This window comes from Sturnira hondurensis, unplaced genomic scaffold (assembly GCF_014824575.4).
Source record: "Sturnira hondurensis isolate 20B ecotype Veracruz unplaced genomic scaffold, ASM1482457v3 Scaffold0013299, whole genome shotgun sequence".
Classification (NCBI taxonomy): Eukaryota; Metazoa; Chordata; class Mammalia; order Chiroptera; family Phyllostomidae; genus Sturnira; species Sturnira hondurensis.
Genome location: NW_028085930.1, coordinates 3,986,528 through 4,009,486, shown reverse-complemented (window position 1 = coordinate 4,009,486; position 22,959 = coordinate 3,986,528). Strand labels below are relative to the sequence as shown.

The window sequence follows — 22,959 nt, the reverse complement described above, 5'->3', positions numbered from 1 at the left end:
AAAAAAATGAGGAGAGGCTTAGGAACCTCCAGAACATCTTTAAACGTTCCAACATCCAAATTATAGGGGTACCAGAAGGGGAAAAGAAACAGCCACGAGTGGAAAACTTATTTGAACAAATAATAAAGGAGAACTTCCCCAGTCTAGCAAAGGAAATAGACTTCCAGGAAGTCCAGGAAGCCCAGAGAGTCCCAAAGAAGTTGGACCCAAGAAGGAACACACCAAGGCACATCATCATTACATTGCCCAAGATTAGAATGAAGGAGAGAATCCTAGAAGCAGCAAGAGATAAGGGGACAGTCACCTACAAAGGAGTTACCATCACACTGTCAGCAGATTTCTCAAAAGAGACCTTACAGGCAAGAAGGAGCTGGAAAGAAGTATTCCAAGTCATGAAATCCAAAGACCTACATCCAAGATTGCTCCATCCAGGAAAGCTTTCATTTAGAATGGAAGGGCAGATAAAGTGCTTCTCAGATAAGGTCAAGTTCAAGGAGTTCATCATCACCAAGCCCTTATTATATGAAATGTTAAAGGGACTTATCTAAGAAAAAGAAGATGAAAAATATGAACAGTGAAATGACAGCAAACTCACAGTTATTAACAACCACACCTAAAACAAAAGCAAACCAAGAAGACAGCTAGATCAGGAGCGGAACCATAGAAATGAAGAACACATGGAGGGTTAGCAACAGGGGAGTGGGAGGAGAAGAAGGGGGGGAGAAGGTACCGAGAATAAGTAGCATAGATGGTAGGTAGAAAATAGACACGGGAGGGCAAGAATGGTAGGGGAAATATAGAATCTAAAGAACTTGGTCTAAAGAATCTAAAGACACGTGGTCATAAACTAAAGAGGGGGAATGGTGGAGGGGAATAAAGGGGGGAATAGAACAGCTGTAATGGTATAATCAATAAAATATATTTTTTAAAAAACCTTTGCCATTAAAAAAATAATAAAATAAAATAAATTACAAACAAGATTGTTTTCTACATATTTGCAAATTCCTTCTGATTTTACCCTCTAAGCCTTCGAAAACAAGGTAGACCATGGAAGGGATTGCCCTTGTGAGGGTGCCAGCATTCTAATTTTTTTAAATTTAACTTAATTTCCAAAGGAAGATACTACTTTATTTCTTTGTCTGTCATTCTACTGAATTTATCTGAGTAATTTCTCAGGAAATTTCATGTGTTTTGTTTTTTCTTTCCCAGGGGAAAAACAGTACAGAGAGAAGGAAGAATGAGCTACGCAGATTTTGTTTGGTTTTTGATATCTGAGGAAGATAAAAGGAACCCCACCAGGTATGGCTTCTGAGTTCGCCTTGCCAAGATATTAAACACATGAACCAAGCTTGAAAAAGTTAGGATGAACTCCTAGTGAACACCCACTCGACCCAGTGGTACCATAGTCTCTGCCTCTCAGACCGAATCTAGAGCTTCAAGGCGTATCAAGAAAAGTGTTGCTACCCCCAGAAACAAAGGTGTAGTGACATGTGACCTATCCCAAGGGGTAAGTAGGACTAGTAAGCATTTATATGGAATGTGGGAATAGATACTGTGAATTTCTGTTTTATGATCTTTATGGCTCAGTAGTGAATAGGGCAGGGAAAGAAGAGCAAATTATGGATGAAGCCAGTATCAACTTGAAACCAAAACCAGAGAATCACATACAAGATAATAAAACTGTAGACTAGCATATGCTATGAAGATAGACCCAAAAATTATTTCCAAAATACTAGCAACTAAAAGTTCAACTTCTCAGCTTGTCAGGCCCTTCTTCCAGAATCAGCAGATGCCCCGAGAGAAAGAGGACCTCAAATGCTAGGCTGCTCCTCTCTGGATTTCCTTTTAGATCTGGCTCCTAATGTTTCACTGCCCTGTTAATAGTCCAGTGGCTTCAAACAGAATTTTTTCTCCAGATTTTCTTTGGGGAGGGGGCCACAAATTTAACCAAAATTCTTAGTTAATCATTACCTGAAGCAGAACTCTTCAGGTCAACTTTTCATACCTTGTGGTCTATAACTGGATCTCTACAATATTTTGCCAAAACAGGTTTTTTGAGTTAAAAGGTTTCTTTTGTGCTCCTTTTCTCCCTTTCATGTTGCCTTTCTCATACCTAACAGCTAACATGTTGTTCAGGCTTTATTCTTAGTCAGGTAACAAGTGTTTCATACACAATGCCTTACTTAATCTTCATATCACTATGAGTTTAGGTATCAGCTGCCCCATTTTGTACTTGAGGAAACAGAAATCCTCAGAGATTGTGCACCTACTAAGTGACCTAGCTTGGATTCATTCATTCCAAGTCTCTGTGTCTCCAATTCCTGGGTTCTTGAGCACTGTATAATGTATGGCTCATGATGCAGGACGGCGTGCTTACATGTCTCTCTTTTACCAGTGAGGCCGTGGAATCCCTAAAGAAGATTTCTGGCTGCTCTGATGGTAGTGGGTTACCAGAATTCAACTAAAGTTAGTGTCCCTAAAGAAGATTTCTTATGGTGTTCTGAAATTCCTGCTGCTGAAGAGACTCAAAATTAGCCAATCATAGAAGAAAGTAACTCCTGATTTTGACTTGTTGATGTTTATTTCCTTGGTGCCTACTGGCGCATACTAGCCACCCCACTGTATTTGTTCTCAGTGCTTCACGCTGCTTGCCTAAAGCAGCATGTGAACACAAGACCACTCAACTTTTAACATAATGAACGAAATATCTATACATCAAAATCAAACTCTTATTTAATAAAATATAGTAGGCAGCACTTTACAAAATTCAGGTTTGTGGCTTATGAAAGACATAGTGGAATAAACAGGTTTTGTGAAAGAACTAATACACTTACCAAAGTGTGATGAGTGTTATATAAAATATTGCAAGTCCTCACTTAATGCTGCCAATAGGTTCTGTGACTTTAAGAAAAATGATATATAATGAAACCAGTTTCACCATAGGATAATTGATATACACAAAAGTTAAGTTCTTATAGAACCTCATCAGCATCATAACAAAACAATGCTGAATAAAATGAAGTTATTCAAGGACCCGTTGTACTGCTTACAAAGTTAGGATCTTGAGTCTTTCCAGTGCCAGCTGCTGTCAGGGTTAGAGATAGAACTGTCTTTGGGTAAATTGTGTTTTGTGGACACGCTCTTATAGCCCTCTTTTCCTGTGTCATTTAACCACCCTTCACTCCTGGTTTTTGTCATGTTCTGCTTCTAGCTCAGTCTTCTGACTAGGTGTTCTCTCTACACTGTCTCGTTCACCTATGAGTCTGAGGGCAATCAGCCTGTGCCTTAGATGGTAGTACATGCTTAACTATGTATACTGAATGAGCAAAGGGATATACATTTAGTTACTTCCTAAGCAATAATGGAGTTTCCTATAACTTTCTTCTTCAATAGCTTCAAGGAGTTTATATCAGGGGTGAGAAATATCCAGATCAGAACTTAATTTTATTCAGCCTAAGGACAAGGGCAAGAAGTAATCTTGTTTTAAGTCTGCAATAGTACAGACATAGTTTGCCATGACTACAGTTATGCTTTACAACCAAAAATTGGAGACAGATATAGCAAAAATGTAATATTGGTTCTCTTTGGGTAGTTATTCCTTTTATGGGTTGGTTTGTTTTCAATTTTCCTGTCATTAATAGTCATTACTTCTAGACTCAGAAAATGTTACCCATAATTTTCAGACCATAAGATGCACCTAGGTGTTAGAGGAGGAAAACAGGGGAAAATTTTTGAAGCAAAAAAATGTGGTAAAATATTTAATAACATAAATAACATAATATTTCACCATGTAAATGTAAACTGAACTCAAGAGCAGCATTAACAGCCATCATTCCTCCCAAATTTGGAGAGGGGGAGGTGAGTCTTCTAGTCCAAAAAATATAGTACCTTTGATAAGGAAAATAAAGTCTTCATTGAAAAAATTTTAGAAAGTATCTATTATTTCCAATAAGAAAATTCCCTCTGAACATGTCCTGTATGTGTTTAGCCATCCAGCCAGCCCCTGCTTCTAAATTTTCAGGATCAAATAACTATATACTAAGGTATATTGTTATAGTTAGTTAGCTTTACCCAAAAACATTATGTCTATTGTACATTGATCCGTTTGTATGCTCTCTAATACCTACAGCATTACATCTGATTTATCTACCACATGATGCTCTCAACTATTTAAAGGTAGCTATCATGTGACTTTGGCAAATATTGAGGCAGTATATCTGTCTTTGCATTCAAACTTTCTTTTTCTCTTATGGGCTATTACAAAGAATTGCAGTGTATGCTTTAGCTTTATCTATTGTACAGACTCTTACATCTTGTTCTTAATTGAAAATGCAACTGACTTAAATACTTAGTTTATATTTCTCAGTAAAATAAATTGATTTCCACTTCAGTCCTATAGGTTCTTATCAAAATCAAGAGTTATTTCATTTCTATTACCCTCACTTTTATTATCTTAAGTAATAAAGAAATTTAAAGCACCAAGAAACCTTAGAGACCAAAGGACAGTCTGCTGTCCTTTTTGTACTACTCAGGACCTGAAGAGCATTAGGCTAAGTGAAATAAGTCAATCGGAGGAAGATAAGTACCCTAGTATTTCACTCATGTGGAATCTAATGAGCAAAATAAGCTATCAAACAAAATAGAGACAAACTCATAGATAGAAACAGACAGACAGCTGCCAGAGGGGAGGAGGCTTGGGGGCTGGGTGAAAAAAGTTGAAGAGATTAAGTTAAAAAAAAAACTTAGACACAGACAACAGCATGGTGATTACCAGAGTGGGTGGAAGGTGGGGGACATAGAAGATATAAAGAGGAGATAAATGATGATACAAGGACACTTGACTTAGGGTGGTGAGCACACAATACAGTGTACAGATGATGTATTATACAATCACGTACTTGAAATCCATATAATTTTATTAACCAGTGTCATCCCAATAAAGTCAATTTTTTAAAAAAGGAACACATCAGGAAAAAACAGTGACAATGTATAACAACCACATATTATAGCATTAATTGTAGCCCTCTGCTCATGAGCTCTCTCCCTAATGTTTTTCTCATAATCAGTAAATGTTTCAAAGTAGGGTAGTGTTCTGTCCCTTTTAAAACTGTCATATGTGAGACTCCCGGCCAAGATGGAGGCCTAGGTAGACACACTGTGCCTCCTTGCACAACCAAAAGAAGGACAACAATTTTATTTATTTATTTTATTTTTTAAAATAATTTTTTATTTAATTCTTGTTCAAGTACAGCTTTCTGTCTTATATTCCCAACCCTGCCTGCCCCCCGCCCCATGCTCCCCACCTTCCTCCCATTTCCACCCCCCACCCTTAGTTATTGTCCATGTGTCCTTTATACTTGTTCATGTGAGTCCATCCCCTTTTCCCCTATGATTCTTTCCCCTCTCCCCTCTGGACCCTGCCAGCCTGTTCCGTATTTGAGTGTCATTGGTCATATTTTGCTTGCTTGTTTGTTTTGTTTAGATTCCTGTTAACAGTGAGATCATATGGTATTTGTCTTTCACCGCCTGGCTTATTTCACTCAGCATAATGCTTTCCAGTTCCATCCATGCTGTTGCAAAGAGTCGGAGCTCCTTCTTTCTTTCTGCTGCATAGAATTCCATTGTGTAAATGTACCACAGTTTTTTGATCCAGTCATTTACCAATAGGCATCTAGATTGCTTCCAACTCTTGGCTATTGTAAGTTGTGCTGCTATGAACATCGGGGTGCATAGGTTCTTTTGGATTGGTGTTTTAGGGTTCTTAGGATATACTCCTAATAGTGGAATTGCTGGGTCAAAAGGCACGTTCATTTTTAGTTTTCTTAGAAAATTCCATACTATTTTCCATAGTGGTTGTACCAGTCTGCAATCTCACCAACAGTGAACTAGGGTCCCCTTTTCCCCACAACCTCTCCAGCACGTTTGTTTCTTTGTTTATGATAGCCATTCTGACTGGTGTTAAGTGGTATCTCATTGTGGTTTTCATTTGCATCTTTCTGATAGCTAGCAATATCGAGCATCTTTTCATGTGTCTCTGGATCCTCTGTATATCCTCCTTGGAGAAATGTCTGTTCAAGTCCTCTGCCCATTTTTTAATCGGGTTGCTTGTAGAAGGACAACAATTTTAAAACAACCAGTACCAACATAAAATCAAACTGTATGGAAGTCCAACAATCAAGAGTTAAAGAAGAAACATCCATCCAGACTGGTAGGAGGGGCAGAGATGGGGAGCCAGGCAGAGAGGACTTGGGGCAAGGTGTTGGCTGGAGGACCAGGGCAGGCAAGGCAGCAGCAGGCAGACCCAGTGAGGCAGCAGATTGTGGACTGGGTGGTCTCAAATTCACGCACAGATAAACTGGGAGAACTAACTGGGAGTGAAACGGACCGCACAACCCAGGGCCCCAGTGCAGGAAAATAAAGCTTCAAACCACTGATTGAAAACACCTGGGGGGGGGGGTTGAAGCTGTGGGAGAAACTCCCAGCCTCACAGGAGAGTTCGTTGGAGAGACCCTCAGGGTCCTAGAATATACACAAGCCCACTCACATGGGAATCAGCGCCAGAAGGGCCCAATTTGCTTATGGGTAGTGGGAAAAGTGACTGAAATCTGGCACAGAGAGGAGCAAGCAACATTGTACCCTCTCAGACCCCTCCCCCACATACAGCTTCACAACCTAGTGACGTGGGTCACCCTGCCCTGGTGAATGAATGCCCAGGGTTCTGCCCCTCACTACATAACAGGTACGTCAAAACAAAACAAAACCAAAAAATGGCCCAAAAGAAACAGATTAAAGCTCCAGAAAAAATACAACTAAGCGACGAAGAGATAGCCAACCTGTCAGATGCACAGTTCAAAACACTGGTGATCAGGGTGCTCACAGAATTGGTTGAATTTGCTTGTAAATTAGATGAAAAAATGAGGGCTATGCTAAGTAAAATAAAGGAAAAGGTACAGGGAACCAATAGTGATGGGAAGGAAACTGGGACTCAAATCAGTGGTATGAACCAGAAGGAAGAAAGAAACAACGGAACAGAAATCAATGAAGAAACAATTCAAAAAAGATGAGGAAAGGCTTAGGAACTTCCAGGACATCTTTAAACGTTCTAGGAATTATAGCTGTACCAGAAGGGGAAGAGGAAGAGCAACAAGTGGAAAACTTATTTGGACAAATAATAAAGGGAACTTTTCCAGTCTGGCAAAGGAAATAGACTTCCAGGAAGTCTAGGGAGCTCAGAGTCCCAAAGAAATTGGACTCAAGGAGGAACACACCAAGGCACATCATCATTACATTACCCAAGACTAAAATGAAGGAGAGAATCCTAGAAGCAGTGAGAGAAAAGGAGACAATTACCTACAAAGGAGTTCCCATCAGACTGTCAGCTGATTTCTCGAAAGAAGGGGCAAGAAGGGGCTGGAAAGAAGGGGCTGGAAAGAAGTATTCCAAGTTATGAAATGCAAGGACCTACACCCAAGATTGCTCTGTCCAGCAAAGCTTTTATTTAGAATGGAAGGGCAGATAAAGTGCTTCTCAGATAAGGTCAAGTTCAAGGAGTTCATCATTACCAAGCCCTTATTATATGAATTGTTAAAGGGACTTACCTAAGAAAAAGAAGATAAAAAACATGTACAGTAAAATGACAATACACTCACAATTACTAACAAGCACACCTAAAACAAAAACAAAAGCAAATTAAGCAAACAACTAGAACAGGGACAGAACCACAGAAATGGAGATCACGTGGAGGATTATCAACAGGGGAGTGGGAGAGGGAGAGAAGGGGAAAAGATACAGAGAATAAGTAGCTTAGATGGTACGTATAAAATAGACAGGGGGAGGGTAAGAATAGTGTAGGAAATGTAGACGCCAAGGAACTTACATGTCCCACCCATGGAGATGAACTAAAGGGGGGTTAGTGGTGGGGTGGTTGGAGGGGAGTGAAGAGGGAAAAATTGGTCAAGTGTAATACCATAATCAGTAAAATATATTTTTAAAAAATTGATTGATTTGAAAAATAAAAAGATAAACTGTCAGATGTCTTATGTGTGGACCATACCATGGCCAAACTGTATCACTTCCTACCATTGGATCCAGTGAATGTCTGCTCTGTTCTTTGATGGCAACCTTAAACATCAAGCTAGTACAATTTTTAAAATAGATTTCTGAAAAGAACTTTGCAAGTGTTAAAAGTTCAGCTTGTTACAATAATGTAAAATTTATCTTTCTGGATAAAGATGCACATGTCTTAGTGTGACTTGAAAGCAATTAATAGTCCCCACTTAGTTATTTTCACCTTTCTCTCTTCAAAAAGATTTTTTTAAACCATTAAGTGTACAAAGGCTCTTAATGTGTCTTGAAGTCTACAAATGGGAATTTAATCAAGGGTCTCCAAAAACTGTCTCTTGGGAAGTTTCACTTTGCCATAAATCAGTAGCTGTTTATAGAAAACTATTGTTCCTTGCCGCCAGTTAATGCCGTTGGCCTTGTGTTCTGTGGTTACTTGATGGTGCAGCTATATTTGCTACCATAAGCGACAGTGCTAAATGGTAACACAGCCATCACAGAATGGGAATAAGCTTCTGGCAAAGACAGCAGCTTAACCGCATGTAGTATTTTTGGCCTCTCTTGAAATTCCTCTAAAACGACAGTAAAGAGATTTTTCTTCAAGGAATATATCTATAATAACAAAGGATAAAGGAGAAGAGATAATATTAAGAAAGATTTACAAACTGAAAAGTAAGTAAACTTGGCAGACTATTTGAATCCTAAGCCACCAGAGGTAAATAAAGACCAAGAAGCAGCTGGATATACTCAGCACAAACCTCCAAACATTCAGGACTTGGAGACACCAGGAACCTTGGCAATGGGGACAAGGTAAAGATAGAGCCAAAAACCAGAAGAGTTTATAGAAAGTTTGTGTAAAGGAACAGTTGATCTTCAGGAAATGTCTTTTACCCAGGCAGAAGACGGGTGTGTTATTCCCTGGAGAGCCTCTGCACTGGGGCTTGGGGGGTGGGGGAGGCACAAGATACAGTTGAAGGTATGGGTGCCACACTGAAAACACGTTAAATGAGTACATGCATACTGAATGCTGAGATGACCTGACTTCATTCCTCACTCACCCTACAGAATTCTAGCCACCCATTCTAAATCTCCATGCAGAAGACTAAAAGATATTTTTCTGCAAAATCTATCCAGCCCAAGAATAACAAAGCTGGTGATTTTTTAAACCTGATAATTCCTCAGGAATGACCTGAGGAAACAACCCAGCCAAATCATTGTACAGTAAATCTCAGAGTCAACAGACACATAGGTCAGAACTTTCAATCAGATTTTTAGCACTTTTAAATATGACCAGAGAACAAAGGATCACTAAATACCTGCATAAAGCCTCTTACATAACATACAGAAAACAAACCGCTGCACAGTGGCAGTATCATAGCCAATGAGGTTTATCTGCGGTGCAATTATTGCTAATTGAAAACAAAGAAATAGAAGGGGGAAAACTTAGATGAAACAAGATTTCAGGGAGAAGAAACCTTCGGCAACAACAACAAAGGCACTGATATCCTCAGAGAAGAGAAATTACATTCACAGACTAGAAACAGAATGATACTTTTTATAAAAGGAACATTTAGGGAATCAAAAAAGAATTCTAGAAATCAAAATTATGATAGCAGAAAAGAAAAACGATGTTCAGAAGATAAAGCAAACCTTCCATAAAGAAAAAAAAGCAATAAAAAATACAAGATATGAAAATTAGAGAACCATTCCAAAAAATCCAATGTAATTGGAAACTGTAATGTGATTTAGGCCATGTATGTAATTTAAAATTTAACCATAAGATACTGAAATCAGCAAGGTGGGTGGCATGTAAGTTTCCATTGTTCACACCCTTTGCAGAAACATCAATTTGAACAACTACCTGTGTACAAAAATACATTCACAAGATATAAGGATCCCAAATGAGAGGCTGCAGAATGTGGGTGGAGCACAGAAATAAGATGCATTGAAAAGGGTAGAAAGGAAAATCTCACATTACCCATGTTATCTGATCCCCTAAACCCAGGCAGCTCAGCATGGAAACACCCTCCCTATGGGGGAAGGAGAATGAAGTGATACCACAGAAGCACAAAGGATCACAAGACACTATTACGAACATTTGTATGTCAGCAAATTGGATAACCTGGAAGAATGAATTACTGCCTTGAAACATACCTCCTACCAAGACTGAAGCATAAAGAAATAGTAAATCTGAACAGACCAATAACAAGTGAGGAAATAGAATTAGTAATCGAAAACTTCCCCCAAAAGAAAAGCCCAGGACCTGATGAATTCCCAGGAAAATTCTACTCCAATCCTCAAACTTTTCCAAAATTTTTAAGTTTTTACTTATTTTTAGAGAAAGGGGAAGGGAGGGAGGAAGAGAGGGAGAGAAACATCCATGTGAGGTAGAAGCATCAATGGGTTTCCTCTCATACACACCCCAACCAGGGACCAAGCCCTCAACCCAGACATGTCCCCTGACTGGGAATCAAACCAGCGACTGTTTACTTTGTGGGATGATGCCTAACCAACTGAGCCACACCAGTCGGGGCAAACTTTTCCAAAAATTTTAGAAAGGCAAATGCATTCAAATTGATTTTATGAGGCCAGCGTTACCTTTATACCAAAGGTAGTACCAAACAAGGCACTACAAGAAAAGGAGATTACTGTCCAAAATTCTTGATGAACAGAGATGCAGAAGTTCACAACAGAATGCTAGCAAACTGAATTCAACAGCACACTACAGTATTCATACACCACGATCAAGTGGAGTTTATCCCTAGAATGCAAGGACAGTTCAATATACACAAATCATTAAGTGTCATATACCACATCAAGAGAATTAAGGATTTGCTTTTTGGTTCAGTATTTGTTTTTTGTTGACTTTGCTGTTGGTGTCAGATTTTAAAAATCATTGCCAAGACCTTTGTCATGGAGCTTGTCACCTGTTTTCTTCCAGGAGTTTTATGGTTTCATGTCTTACATTCAGTTCTTTAATCCATTTTGAGTTAATTTTTGTATAGGGGGTAAGATAGTGGTCCAGTTTTATTCTTTTTCCTAAGACTGTCCTTTCCCCAACACCACTTATTGAAGAGAATGTCCTTTTCCCCATTGTATATTCTTAGATCCTTTATCATAAATCAATTGACCATATATGTGCGGGTTTATTTCTGGGCTCTTTATTCTATTCCATNCGACCCTGCTCACTGTTGGCTCCGCCCCTCTTACCGTCCCGTTGAAGGGTTAGATGTAGTCGGACTTCCGTATAATTCAATTTTCTGTCCTTTGGTTGTGTCTTTGTTTCTCCAAACCTTTGTTTTATTCAAACTTGGTTGTGGGAGAAGGCACAGTGTTTCCACCTATGCCTCCATCTTGGCGGAAGTCTCCATGTTTCTTCATAGTATATTTTGAAATGAGATAGTGTGATGCCTCCTGCTTTGTTCTTTTTGCCTAAGATTGCTTTGGCTATTCACATTCCTTTGTGGTTTGTACAAATTTTAGGACTGTTCATTCTATTTCTTTGGAAAATGCCATTCAAATTTGGTAAGGATTGCATTAAGTCTGTAGATTGCTTTGGGTAGTATGGATATATTAACAATATTAATTCCAAGAGAATGGAATATCTTTCCATCTATGTGTATATTCTTTATTTTCTTTCATAACTGTCCTGTAGTTTCTAGTGTACAGATCTCTCACCACCTTGGGCTTTATTTATTCCCAGGCATTTTATTATTTTTGATTCAGTTATAAATGGGATTGTTAATTTATCTTTCTGCTAATTTGCTGTTGGTTATATAAATGCAACAGATTTTTGTAATGATTGTGAATCTTGCAGTTTTACTGATTTCATTTATTAGTTCTGACAGTGGTTTTGGTGGAGTCTTTAGGATTTTCATCTGCAAATAGTAACAGTTTTACTTCTTCCTTTCCAATTTGATGCCTTTTATTTTTTTCTTCCTTAATTACTCTGACTAGGACTTCAGAGTACTGCATGAATAAAAGTGGTGACAGTGGATATCCTTGTCTTGTTCCTAATCTTAGAGGAAAGCTTTCAACTCTGAGTCTCCCATATATGGCTTTTATTATGTTGAGGTATATTCCCTCTGTTCTCGTGTTGTTGAGAGTTTTTATCATAAATGGATGTTGAATTTTGTCAAATGCTTTTTCTACATCTATTGAGATGACCATATTTTCATCTTTCATTTTTTTAATATGGTCTGTCACAGTGGTATGTAGATGTTGAACCATCCTTGTATCCCTATAATAAATACTACTTGGTCATGGTATGATTCTTTTAATGTATTGTTGAATTCAGTCAGCTAATATTTTCTTAAGGAATTTTTCAAACTATGTTCATCAGGATTATTGGCCTATAATTTTCTTTTCTTGTGGCATCCTTTTCTGGTTTGGTTACCAGGGTAATGCTGACCTTATAAAATGAATTTGTAAGTGTTCCCTCCTCTTCTATTTTTTCAAGAGTTTGAGAAGGATTAGTATTAATTTTGGGACATTGAGTAGAGTTTACCAGTAAAATTGTCTGGGATAATAAAAGTAAACCAGTAAAATTATTGGGATAATTTTGATTATTGATTCAATATCCCCCCCCATACTAGTGATTGGTCTATTCAGATTTTTCTGTTTCTTCATGATTCACTCTTGCTAGGTTGTATGTTTCTAGGAATATATCTATTTTCTTAGGTTGTCAAATTTGTTGGTTATTATTCTCCACTGTAGTCTCTTAATAATCCTTTTTGTTTCTGTGCTATCAGTCACAGTGTTTACTTTTTCATTTCTGATTTTATTTATTTGAGACCTCTCTTTTTTCTTGGTGATTTTAGGTAAAGTTTTATCAATTTTATTTTTTTATTGATTTTAGATGGGGGAGTAGAGAGAGAGAAATGTTGATTTGTTGTTCCACTTATTTATACATTTGTTGGTTGTTCCTTGTACATGCCCTGACCAGGGATCAAACCCAAAACCTTGGCATAGTGGGATGATGTTCTAATCAACTGACCTACCTATCCAGGGCCCTGATTTCATTCTTCTAAAATGTATTAACACTAGTTTTGTGGCTTAACATGATCTGTATGGAGAAAGTTTTACGTGCACTCAGAACATGTATTCTGTCGCTTTTCGATGAATGTTCTCTACATATCTATTAAGTCCATTTTGTCTATCCTGTCATTTAAGGCCAATGTTTGCATATTAATTTTCTGTCTGGATGATCTATACATTGATAAATGTGGGATATTATTAAAGTCCCCTACTATTATTATAATATGGTCATTTCTCCTTTGGGTCTTATAATATTTGGTTTGTATATTTAAGTGCTGTATATGTTAGGTAGGTATAACATACTCCATATGTTATATGTTAGGTATATATGTATTTACAAATATCATATCCTCTCGTTGGATTGACCTCAATTATTCTGCAGTGCCCTTCTTTGTCTTTTATTACAGTCTTTTTTTTAAGTCTTATATGAAATAAGTACTAGCTATCCCAACTTTTGTTTGTTTGTTTGTTTGTTTCCATTTGCATGGAATATCTTTCTCTATGCCTTCATTTTCCATTTCTTTGTGTCTTTATATCTGAACTGAGTCTCTTACAGGATGCATATAGATGGGCCTCGTTTTCTTAATCATTTCAACACACTCACTTTTGATTGGAGAATTTAGTCAATTTGCATTTAAAATAACTATTGATAGATATGTACTTATTGCCATTGTGTTAATTGTTTTTTTACTGTTCCTTTCTTCTCGTGGTCTCTTTGTTGTTTGATTACTTCCTGTAGTGGTATGCTTCTATTTCTCTATCTTTGTGTGTGTGCTATAGGTTATTGCTTTGTGGCTGCCATGAGGCTTACACATAACAGTTTATGTTGAAAACAATCTATTTCAGTGGATAAGAACTTAGGTTTGAACACCTTCTGATACCCTAAATGTGTACTCTCCCCCTTCCACTTTTTATGTTGTTTTTATCTTTCTGCTTTTCAGGTTCTATCCTTGTCTTTAACTTTTGACACTTTAATTATAATGTGTCATGCATGGTGTGGGTCTTTTGAATTCCTCTTATTTGGATCTCTGGGTTTCATGGATCTGGATATCTGTTTCCTTCTCCATTTTAGTGGGGAAGGGGGGTTTAGTCATTAGTTCTTCAAAAAAAGTTCTCTGCCCATTTCTCTCTTTCTGCTCTTTCTGGCACCCTGATGATGTGAGTGATCATCTGATTAATATTATACCATCATTTCCTTAAACTATCTTCAGTTTGGGGTTGTTTTTTTCATCCAGATGCTCAAACTGGGTTAATTCTCCTGCCCTGGATGAAGTTGACTTACCCTTTCATCCACATTATCTAATGTTATTGAACCCCCCTCTTGTGTTTTGGTGTTGTCGTTAGTTAAGTTACTGGATTCTTTAGCTCTGTGACTTCTGTTTGCTACTTTATATTTTCCATCTCTTCTTTGAAGTTCTTGCTGTGTTCATTCATTCTTCTGTTGAATTCAGTGAGCATCTCTATGATCATTATTTTGAACTCTATCCGGTAAATCACTTATCAGCATATTATTAAGGAATATTTCTGGAGTTTAACTTGTTCTTTAGTTTGGAACATAATCTTTTGTTTCTCCATTCTGTTTGACTCTGTGTGTTGGTTTCTGTGCATTAGGTAAAACAGCCACCTCTCCCACTCTTGAAATAGTGGCCTTGTATCGGAGAAGAACCTTATTGTTCAGCCCCGCCCTAGTTCTTTGTTCTCTTTGAAACTTTGTGATTGTATAAGCAGCCTTTTTTTTTAATGGCTCCAAGTCGTAAAAGGTATGCTGAGACCTGTCCTAGTCACAGAGGGAAACAGCTCAGAATGTAGATTCAGGCTGATTAAACGGCAGACCCTCAGGCAGCAGCTTTTAAATTATGCAAATATACATAGTCCTGTGGGACTGCAAGCACAATCCTACCAGATCTAGGTGATTTGGAGGTGTCCCCTAGGCAGCAGTCACAAAAATCCAGGCACCAGATTAGTGCATACACTTCTTTCTGGGAAATACTAGCAAGCTGGAATAAGGCCGAGGGAGAGCACAAAAATGGTGTCCACCAGCCTGTGTTCCCTGAAAGCACCTCCAAAGCCCCCTGGCTGTATTGCAAACATGAAGCCTGCCACTCAGGCCAAAGCTCCAGCAGAAGCAAATAGGCCTCTTTCACAGAGGGACCAGGGATGTGTTTCAGTCTGCTGTATGTGCAGTACTTTGGCTGTGGTAGTCTGCCAAAAACTAACTGACTCTCCAATGTTTAGTCCTGTGGGACCTAGGAATGCAAACTCCTGGCCACCAGAGCCAGGAAGTCAATAGACATCCCCTCAGCAACAACCAGAAAAACCATAGATGTAAAAACTGGGGCAGAAGTGTGTAACAGCTCCCCTCTTGGAGGTAGTGGCACTCTGGAACACATCAGAGAGAGAGAGGGTGAAGATGGTGCCCACTCTCCCAGGTCATGGAAAAGACTACAGTCAGACCTGAGATGTATGTTAATTAGAAGCCTGGCCCTCTGGCCGCTGCCATGACAAAAAGCCTAATATAGGCTTCTTTCACAGAAGGACTGAGCTTCTATTTCTGTTGCCCCTTGCTGTGGCCTGAGGGCCGTAGCCCTTTAAGAACTCTTTCTTTGTTGGTTGCAGTCCTGTGGAACCTGTGAGGATAAGCCCGCTGGCCATTTTAGCCAGACAATCTGGAGATGTCCCTGGCAGCAGCCACAAAAATCAAGACATCAAACGAGAGTATAAGCTTTTTTTCTGGGAGATACCAGCAAGCTGAAGCATGGCAGCAGGGAGTTCAAAGATTGCATCCAACATCTTCCGTTGCCTGATAACACTTCCATAGGTTCCTAGATGTGTGCCAAACCAGAAGCCTGCACCTCAGCCCCAACCCCCTGGACAAGGGAATAGGCCTCTTTCACAGAAAGACTGGGGATGTTTCCGTCTGCTGTCTGTGCATTGCCTGACTGTGGTAGCCTGCCAAGAACTTTCTCCAGTTGTTAACATCTTGTGGGACCTGGGATCACAAGCCCCCAGCCCCTAGAGCCAGGCAATCAAGGAGCATCTCCTAGGCGACAACCATAAAAGTATGGCACCAGAAGTCAAACCTAAGGTTTCAGATGAGTGTAAAAGCTCCCCTTTGGGAGTGCTGCACTCTGGAGGGAGGCACAGGGAGTAGCCTCCACTGGTTGGAGCAAGGCAGAGTGAGAGTATGAAGATGGTACCTGCTAGCCTCCATCCCTGGAGAGTATCCCAGCAGGCCGTATATGTGTGTTAAATTAGATGCCTGCCCCTTAAACCAAGGCTTTGACAAGGAAATAGCCTCTTTCACAAAAAGTCTGGTCACTTCAATCAGCTGCTTCTGCACTGGGCCCTGCTGCATGTAGGTTAGTGAGTCCGTGTGCTGTGTAATAACTGTTTCTCATTTCACTCTAATCTTCTTTGGTCTCATGGATGTGAGCCCCATTGATTTTCAAAGCTAGATGTTTAGAGGAGTCATCTCTCAGTTAAAATATGCGGTTCAAACTCTTCACTCCCCAGAAGCTCCAGGTTTTGAGTTCTCTCCCAATTGTGGGTCACCATCCCAGGGGTGGGATTTATAATGAGTGTGTTTCAGCCCCTTCTGCCTGCTTAAATGTGGGGTTTTTTCTTGTTTTCCCAATATGTGGGAGTCCTCAACTAGTTCTTACGAGAGGGGGTTTTAAAAGACTCCTCCTCCTTTATGGAACTGTAGAGTTGGTGTGTCTGTGCCGAGAGTTGAGTTCAGGATCTTCCTACGTTGGCACCTTGAACTAGAACTCCTCCCATGTCCATTAGGTCATTATTCTCAATAACCAAGATATGGTGTCAACCTAACCTAAATGTCCATCAGTGGATAAATGAGGGAAAAATGTGGTTTATATATGCACAAATACAACAACTATTATTCAGTTTTTAAAAAGAAGGAAATTTTGTCATTTCAACAACATGGATGAACATGGAATACATTATGCTAAGTGAAATAAGTCAGGCACAGAAAGATAAGTACTGCATGATCTCACTTATATTTGGAATCTAAAAAAAGTCAAACTTCCAGGAACAGAGAGTAGAATGGCAGTTACCACAGGGGTGTGGGCGACATAGGGAGATACTGGTCCATGGGAACAAAGGGGCAGTTATGTAGGTTGAATAAGAACACAGCCAATGTACAGTATGTTGACTATAGTTAATACTACTATATTAAATACTGGAAATTTGCTAATGGTAACTGTGTGTGGACATATGTTAAGTAGCTTTACTATATATATCATTTCACTATGTATATCAGATTATCTCTTTGCACACCTTAAATGCATACAGTTTTTACTTAAATGTTTAAAAAAGAGAAATTAAAATTGGCCACAATAAAAGGTAAAAAGAAATATAAAATTAACTTTAGTTACACATCTTATTTAGCCCATTGTGCTAAAATGTTATTTTAAGATGTAATTAATATAAAAATATTGATGTTTTACTTTTTTTCATATTCAGTCTTCAAAATCTGTGGTGTATTTCCACTTAAAGACATCTCGAATTGAAGTAGCCACATATGGCTAGTGGCTACCCTATTGGATTGTACAGATTTGAATAACAGGAGTTCCAGAAAAACAGAATGGATAAGGAGAAAGAGGCAGGGAAGAAACAAAATGAGAAAGTGTCTAAGAACTTAAAGGATACTAGTTTCTAACTTTAGCAGGCTCCCAGAAAGCCCAGCAAATAGATGAATTAGACCCAGATGAAGACACTTCATAATATTCCAAAATACCAGTGACTCAGAGAAACCTCTACAGGCTACAAAGAAAATGAAAAAATTAAAAGACGGGTTACAAAGGATCACATATCAATGTGACTTTAGACTTCTCAGCAATAATGGATAGATAGAAGATGATGGATCAGTGCCTTTAAAATTCTGAAGGAAAAGCACCCCCAAGCTATAATTGTATAACTAGCCAAAATGTCAAACAAGGTAGGGGGCAGATAAAAGACATTTTTAAGTATTCAAGGTCTCAAAAAATGTACCTGCCCTGCTGCTGAAGAATGTGTTACACCCAACAAGGAAGTAAACCAAAAATGGGAAAATGTGAGATACAAAAAACAAGAGAAAGATGAAAGAAGTCCCTAGGATGCAGCCATGAACGAGGCCTAGAGGTCGGCCAGTCAGATTAGAGTGGGTCAGAAGGAACCAAGGGAGACTTCATCAAGAAAATCCAGTTAATAGGATAACTGATGGGACTAATTATGGATGCAGAAAACTGGCAGAGATTTTTGGGTTAAATTAGTCATACGTACCCAGAAAACTAAGCAAGCAAGAGATAAAAATACAAAGTTATAAATTCTCAGTGTTCAGTAATTTAAATTATTAAGAAGTTGAGGCATGAAGATAAAGTGGAACAAGTGGTAAAAGAGTTAAAAACTCATCTGTCTTAGTGTGAAATACACTGTTTTTAAAAAGAAATATTAAAAAGGAGCAATAGAGGCATGTTATCTGAAAATATAAACAAAATAATCAGGTGTAGAAAATGGTTGGTTCTGGAGAAGGGAAAATAAAGGAAAAAGAGGGGTCTGCCATTTCTTCTTGTAAATTTTATAAAACTGTATCTAAGTCTGAAGTACGCACATGTATTTTTATTCAAAAAAGAAACATGGGCGATACCAACTCTGAATGAATAAAGGACTTTTACCAGCCACTGCTGATGAGTGTTCCTGTCTCCTAGCATTGAGTATTGGTTCCGCTGCATGGACGTGGATGGGGACGGTGTGCTGTCCATGTACGAGCTGGAGTACTTCTATGAGGAGCAGTGCGAACGGATGGAAGCCATGGGCATTGAGCCCTTGCCGTTCCATGATTTGCTGTGCCAGATGCTTGACCTGGTGAAGCCAGCCAGTGATGGTAAGATTGAGTGACGGGCCATTTTCACTGTTCACCTGTGCAACAGAGTGGGGCATATAATCCTGTTTGTCCTGAATTATTTAACTCTATAGAGGCTTTCGTACAGGCTTCCCAAATACAAGAATATTTAAATTTCTCTTTTACTATTATTAGTGGAGAACCAGCAATTGTTGGCCAATCCTGTTTAAGAAATGGGATTTTTCTCCATAGAAACAGAAAGCAATTAGTGATTGCCAGGAGCTGGGAAGGGGTCAGGTAAAGGGCGGGGGCGGCACTGCTAGATGAGAGGGTACAGACATCCCCAATGAAAGCTGAAGAAAATGTGAAGGAAATCAATAGTGGTGATGGTTGCGCAACATTGTGAATATACCAAAAGCCACTGAATTATACACTTTAGAATGGTTAAAATGTGAATTTTACCTCAGAAAAATGAGACTTTTAAAAATAAAATAAATGTATACATATACTTTTTAAACTTCAAGAGAAGTTTTTTTTATTTGCCAAAACAGCTCTTGGAATTCACCAGCTTTGTTTTCATGTAGGCAAAATAACTCTACGAGATCTGAAGAGATGCAGAATGGCTCACATCTTTTATGACACTTTCTTTAATCTGGAGAAATACTTAGACCATGAACAGAGAGATCCCTTTGCAATCCAGAAGGTAACAGTATAGTTTTAAATTGTATTTGAGGGTTGCAGTGTCAGTGGCTGTGTGCTACAGGTAAAAATGGTTTCTGTCTGCAGGAATCGCGATACTTAGAGAGGTAACATTTAAAACATTTTGTCACATACTGAAAACAGAGAATAAAGTGTGGGGGCGACTTTCTCGCAAGTCGTCCCCCGACTNCTTTCCCGCAAGGCCGCCCCCCCCCCCCCCCCCCCCCCGTGCCACGGACGAAAGTGAATAATGCCGGTACATGATGTGATCTGTTTAGGGAGGAGGAGTGGGCTGTGGCCAGTTTCTCAGGGGAGACAAAGGCCAGCAGCAGCCAGTTTCTCCCAGGAGAAAAAGGCCCGGGGCGCCTTCCTCCGTAACCTTTTATTGTGTTGTAATACACAGGAATACAGGGCGGCAAGGATCAAACAGTAGATAACATTTCAAAGGTATCTGAGGGCTTCAGAGTCTGAGTCAGTGTCTGCCAGGAAGAGAGTTGAGAAACTTTGGGAGACATACTCATTTCCTCTCGGACCCTTATCATATGAATGAAAGCACTCTTAGCAGAGCAGATTTCACAGGTTTATCAGGAATTCTTTGTGATGCCAGATTTTCCTCCAGGACACGCTCTAGCAAGGCAAGAAGCTGCACCCCTTCCCATCAGGTATTCAGGCTTAAGGGGATTAGAGCCAGGAAGCACTTCTCCCAGAGAACAGGGGGACTCGGGCTTTGACAAGGGGCGGGGTGGGCGAGAGTCCATTGCTCTTTGTTGCAGCCCCCCCCCCCCCAGTCCTTCCATGAAGGCCTCCCAAGTGATCGAGTCCGGCTTAGGTTGCCCCCCGCTGTGAGGGGTCTTACCTATCATTGACTTCTGACCAAGCTTTGGGGGCAGGGAGAGGAAACTGAGGCAGCGTTTGCTACCAGAGACAAGCTTTGTCTCCTTCGGCTTGCATTCCAAAGGTGTCCCTCGCCCTTAGCCACAAGGGGTACAGATACAATTCCTAAAACCAGGCAGAGCAGTCTAGAACAGTAAAGGACTAGAGCACATCTCTCCCAACAGCTAACCTGCATTTGCCCATCAGTGAGTGAACTTTATGGCCTGTGTGTACTTACATACACATTAGAAACTAGTTATAAATTTTTTTTGGAAAAATACTTCTAACTTAAAAAAATGGATCAAGAGCACATCTGTATTAGAAAGTATGTTGGATTTGATTTAATTGTATCATTCATTTCCAGGATGACATGGTAAATAGCTTACACCATCATGATGAAAACTAGAAACTCTCTGTGATAGCCTTCAGATAATATACACTTTTTCAAGTGCTAATGGTTGCTGTTCATGACCATCAGTTTGAAATCATTCCACACCTGAATAGAGATGAGTAGCCTTCCCCAAACACAAAAGCCTGTGAACCCTCAGAAAACCTGGACATATGGTCCCTGTCAAAAACAAAGCACAGAATCGCACCACTTCTGTATCTCCTGTTTTAAAAGTAAAAATTATGTTGATAGAAAAGGACTGTCTCAGTGGGTCCTACAGGAATACAACCACAGGAAATTTATAGTCTTTTCTTTCTACACGATGCATAACTTTTTGACCTAAATAGTAGTGAGAAGATGAAGATCACCTCCTAAAAACAAATACTCATTGCCAATTGTAAGTCGAAGACACATGCCAATTTTACAGTTGTTAAAAGGGTGGGGGTGAGGTTCTAAAAATGGATTAAGTATAGTAACACATTGTATGTTCAATTTTTAGGTACTTGCATTTTTCTAGACATAACTAACCTTACATCATAGGAAAGTGGTAACTCATTTTCATTATGGAAAAACATACTTTACCTGGAGTATATAATCCAAGATGCTGCCCATATTGTACAAGGGAAAGAAAATATATAGCCTTTTCCCTCTTTATTTCTTGTATTTGTGTTACAAATTTTACTTTTAAATGTATACATTTAAATTTTGCTTTTCTTTATAAGAGGTGGTAATTGTCAATATTTGTTCTGATGTGCAAAAAAAAAGATCAGTCAGAAAGTACTCAATAAATTCCAGGCACTGTGTCAAAGAGACACTGATTATGTGGAGATGAAAAAGACTCAGTATGTATACTGGGTATATAGAGGTGAAAAAGAGCCAAAAGTGGCAAACGAGCATATACAGTATAGCAAGAGAAATGACTGGAGGAAGGGCTGTGTCCAGAAAGACAGCACAGAGCACATGATGTCTCACCTGACCTTTAAAGACGCAGTAAAAATTTGCCAGGGGAAGGAAGGAATGGGACATTCCAGGTGAGCACACACAACCCACAGGTCACTCTAGACACATGCTGGGCAAAGTGCAAGCAAAGAAGGGACTAGAGAAAGGCCTCTGGTGGAGAGGCCAAAGACTCTAGACCTAAAGAATCTAGCTCCTGGAAAATTCATTAAAATTTTGTGATTGGAAAATCATTTTAGGAGTATTAATTTTAACCCTTCTTTTAACATAGGAAATGAAACATTTTCAGATAAGGCCTATGTGCAGTTCTTTGTCTTTGATTAGTTTTATTTCCTCTGGCTGTTCGCTTCCCATTCAGGATGTGGAGAATGACATGCCTGAGCCCTCCGACTGGGACAGGTTTGCTGCTGAGGAGTACGAGGCTCTTGTAGCAGAGGAGTCTGCCCAAGCACAGTTCCAGGAAGGGTGAGTGAATCTCCCTGTGTCTCCTAGAACTTTTTTAGCAGGGGTAAACATCAGGAACATTAAAACTATGTTAAAAAATCAAGCTAGTACTCCTTTCCTATTTTTGCCATTTTGGGATATCATAAAAATACGTGACTTTAAATAACTTTGGTTGCATGAGTATTTTTCCCAGCAGTCTTTCTCTTCCCTTCCTAACTAATTTCCTGAAGAGTCTTCTCATGTCCCACTTTCTTTCATTCAGCTGTACCTTTTGTTGGGTAGTCATACTGCTTTGTTAGCCCGTGAATATGGGAGGAGGCTGAAAGAACTAAAGCTTTTTTAAATAATAAAGATAACCATGTTTAAAACAAACCTTTATCATATGTGGTGTTCCACATTCAACCCTGAACAGAAAGTAACTTCTACATAAAATTTACTATAATGTATAATTCATAAAAGGACCATGGTTAAGAAATTAAATTATGAATCTTTCACTGCTTACAATATTTCAGTAACTTTACAATTTGCTGGCTCTTTCCATCACCTAGCAATTCCTTTACCAGTTTCTCTAATTCTTCCTTAGTCATTGTTTTTCTAAGGCTCTTGGTGCTTATGATTAATATAATGTGGTTTTGACTAGGCAGTACACTCATATATTTAA

At 39.1% G+C, this 22,959-nt stretch overlaps 1 protein-coding gene across 2 annotated transcripts in view; it reads left to right on the top strand.

The window, feature by feature from the left end:
• The window catches only part of PPP2R3A (protein phosphatase 2 regulatory subunit B''alpha), a 158,531-nt gene that overhangs the window by 101,249 nt on the left and 34,323 nt on the right, over window positions 1-22,959 (top strand). For both annotated transcript variants that reach the window (XM_037061227.1, XM_037061228.1), the window contains 4 exons: window positions 1,210-1,299; window positions 18,804-18,979; window positions 19,522-19,640; window positions 22,213-22,319. In XM_037061227.1, the coding sequence (XP_036917122.1) occupies window positions 1,210-1,299; window positions 18,804-18,979; window positions 19,522-19,640; window positions 22,213-22,319 (492 nt within the window). The remainder of the gene's footprint in view (window positions 1-1,209; window positions 1,300-18,803; window positions 18,980-19,521; window positions 19,641-22,212; window positions 22,320-22,959) is intronic.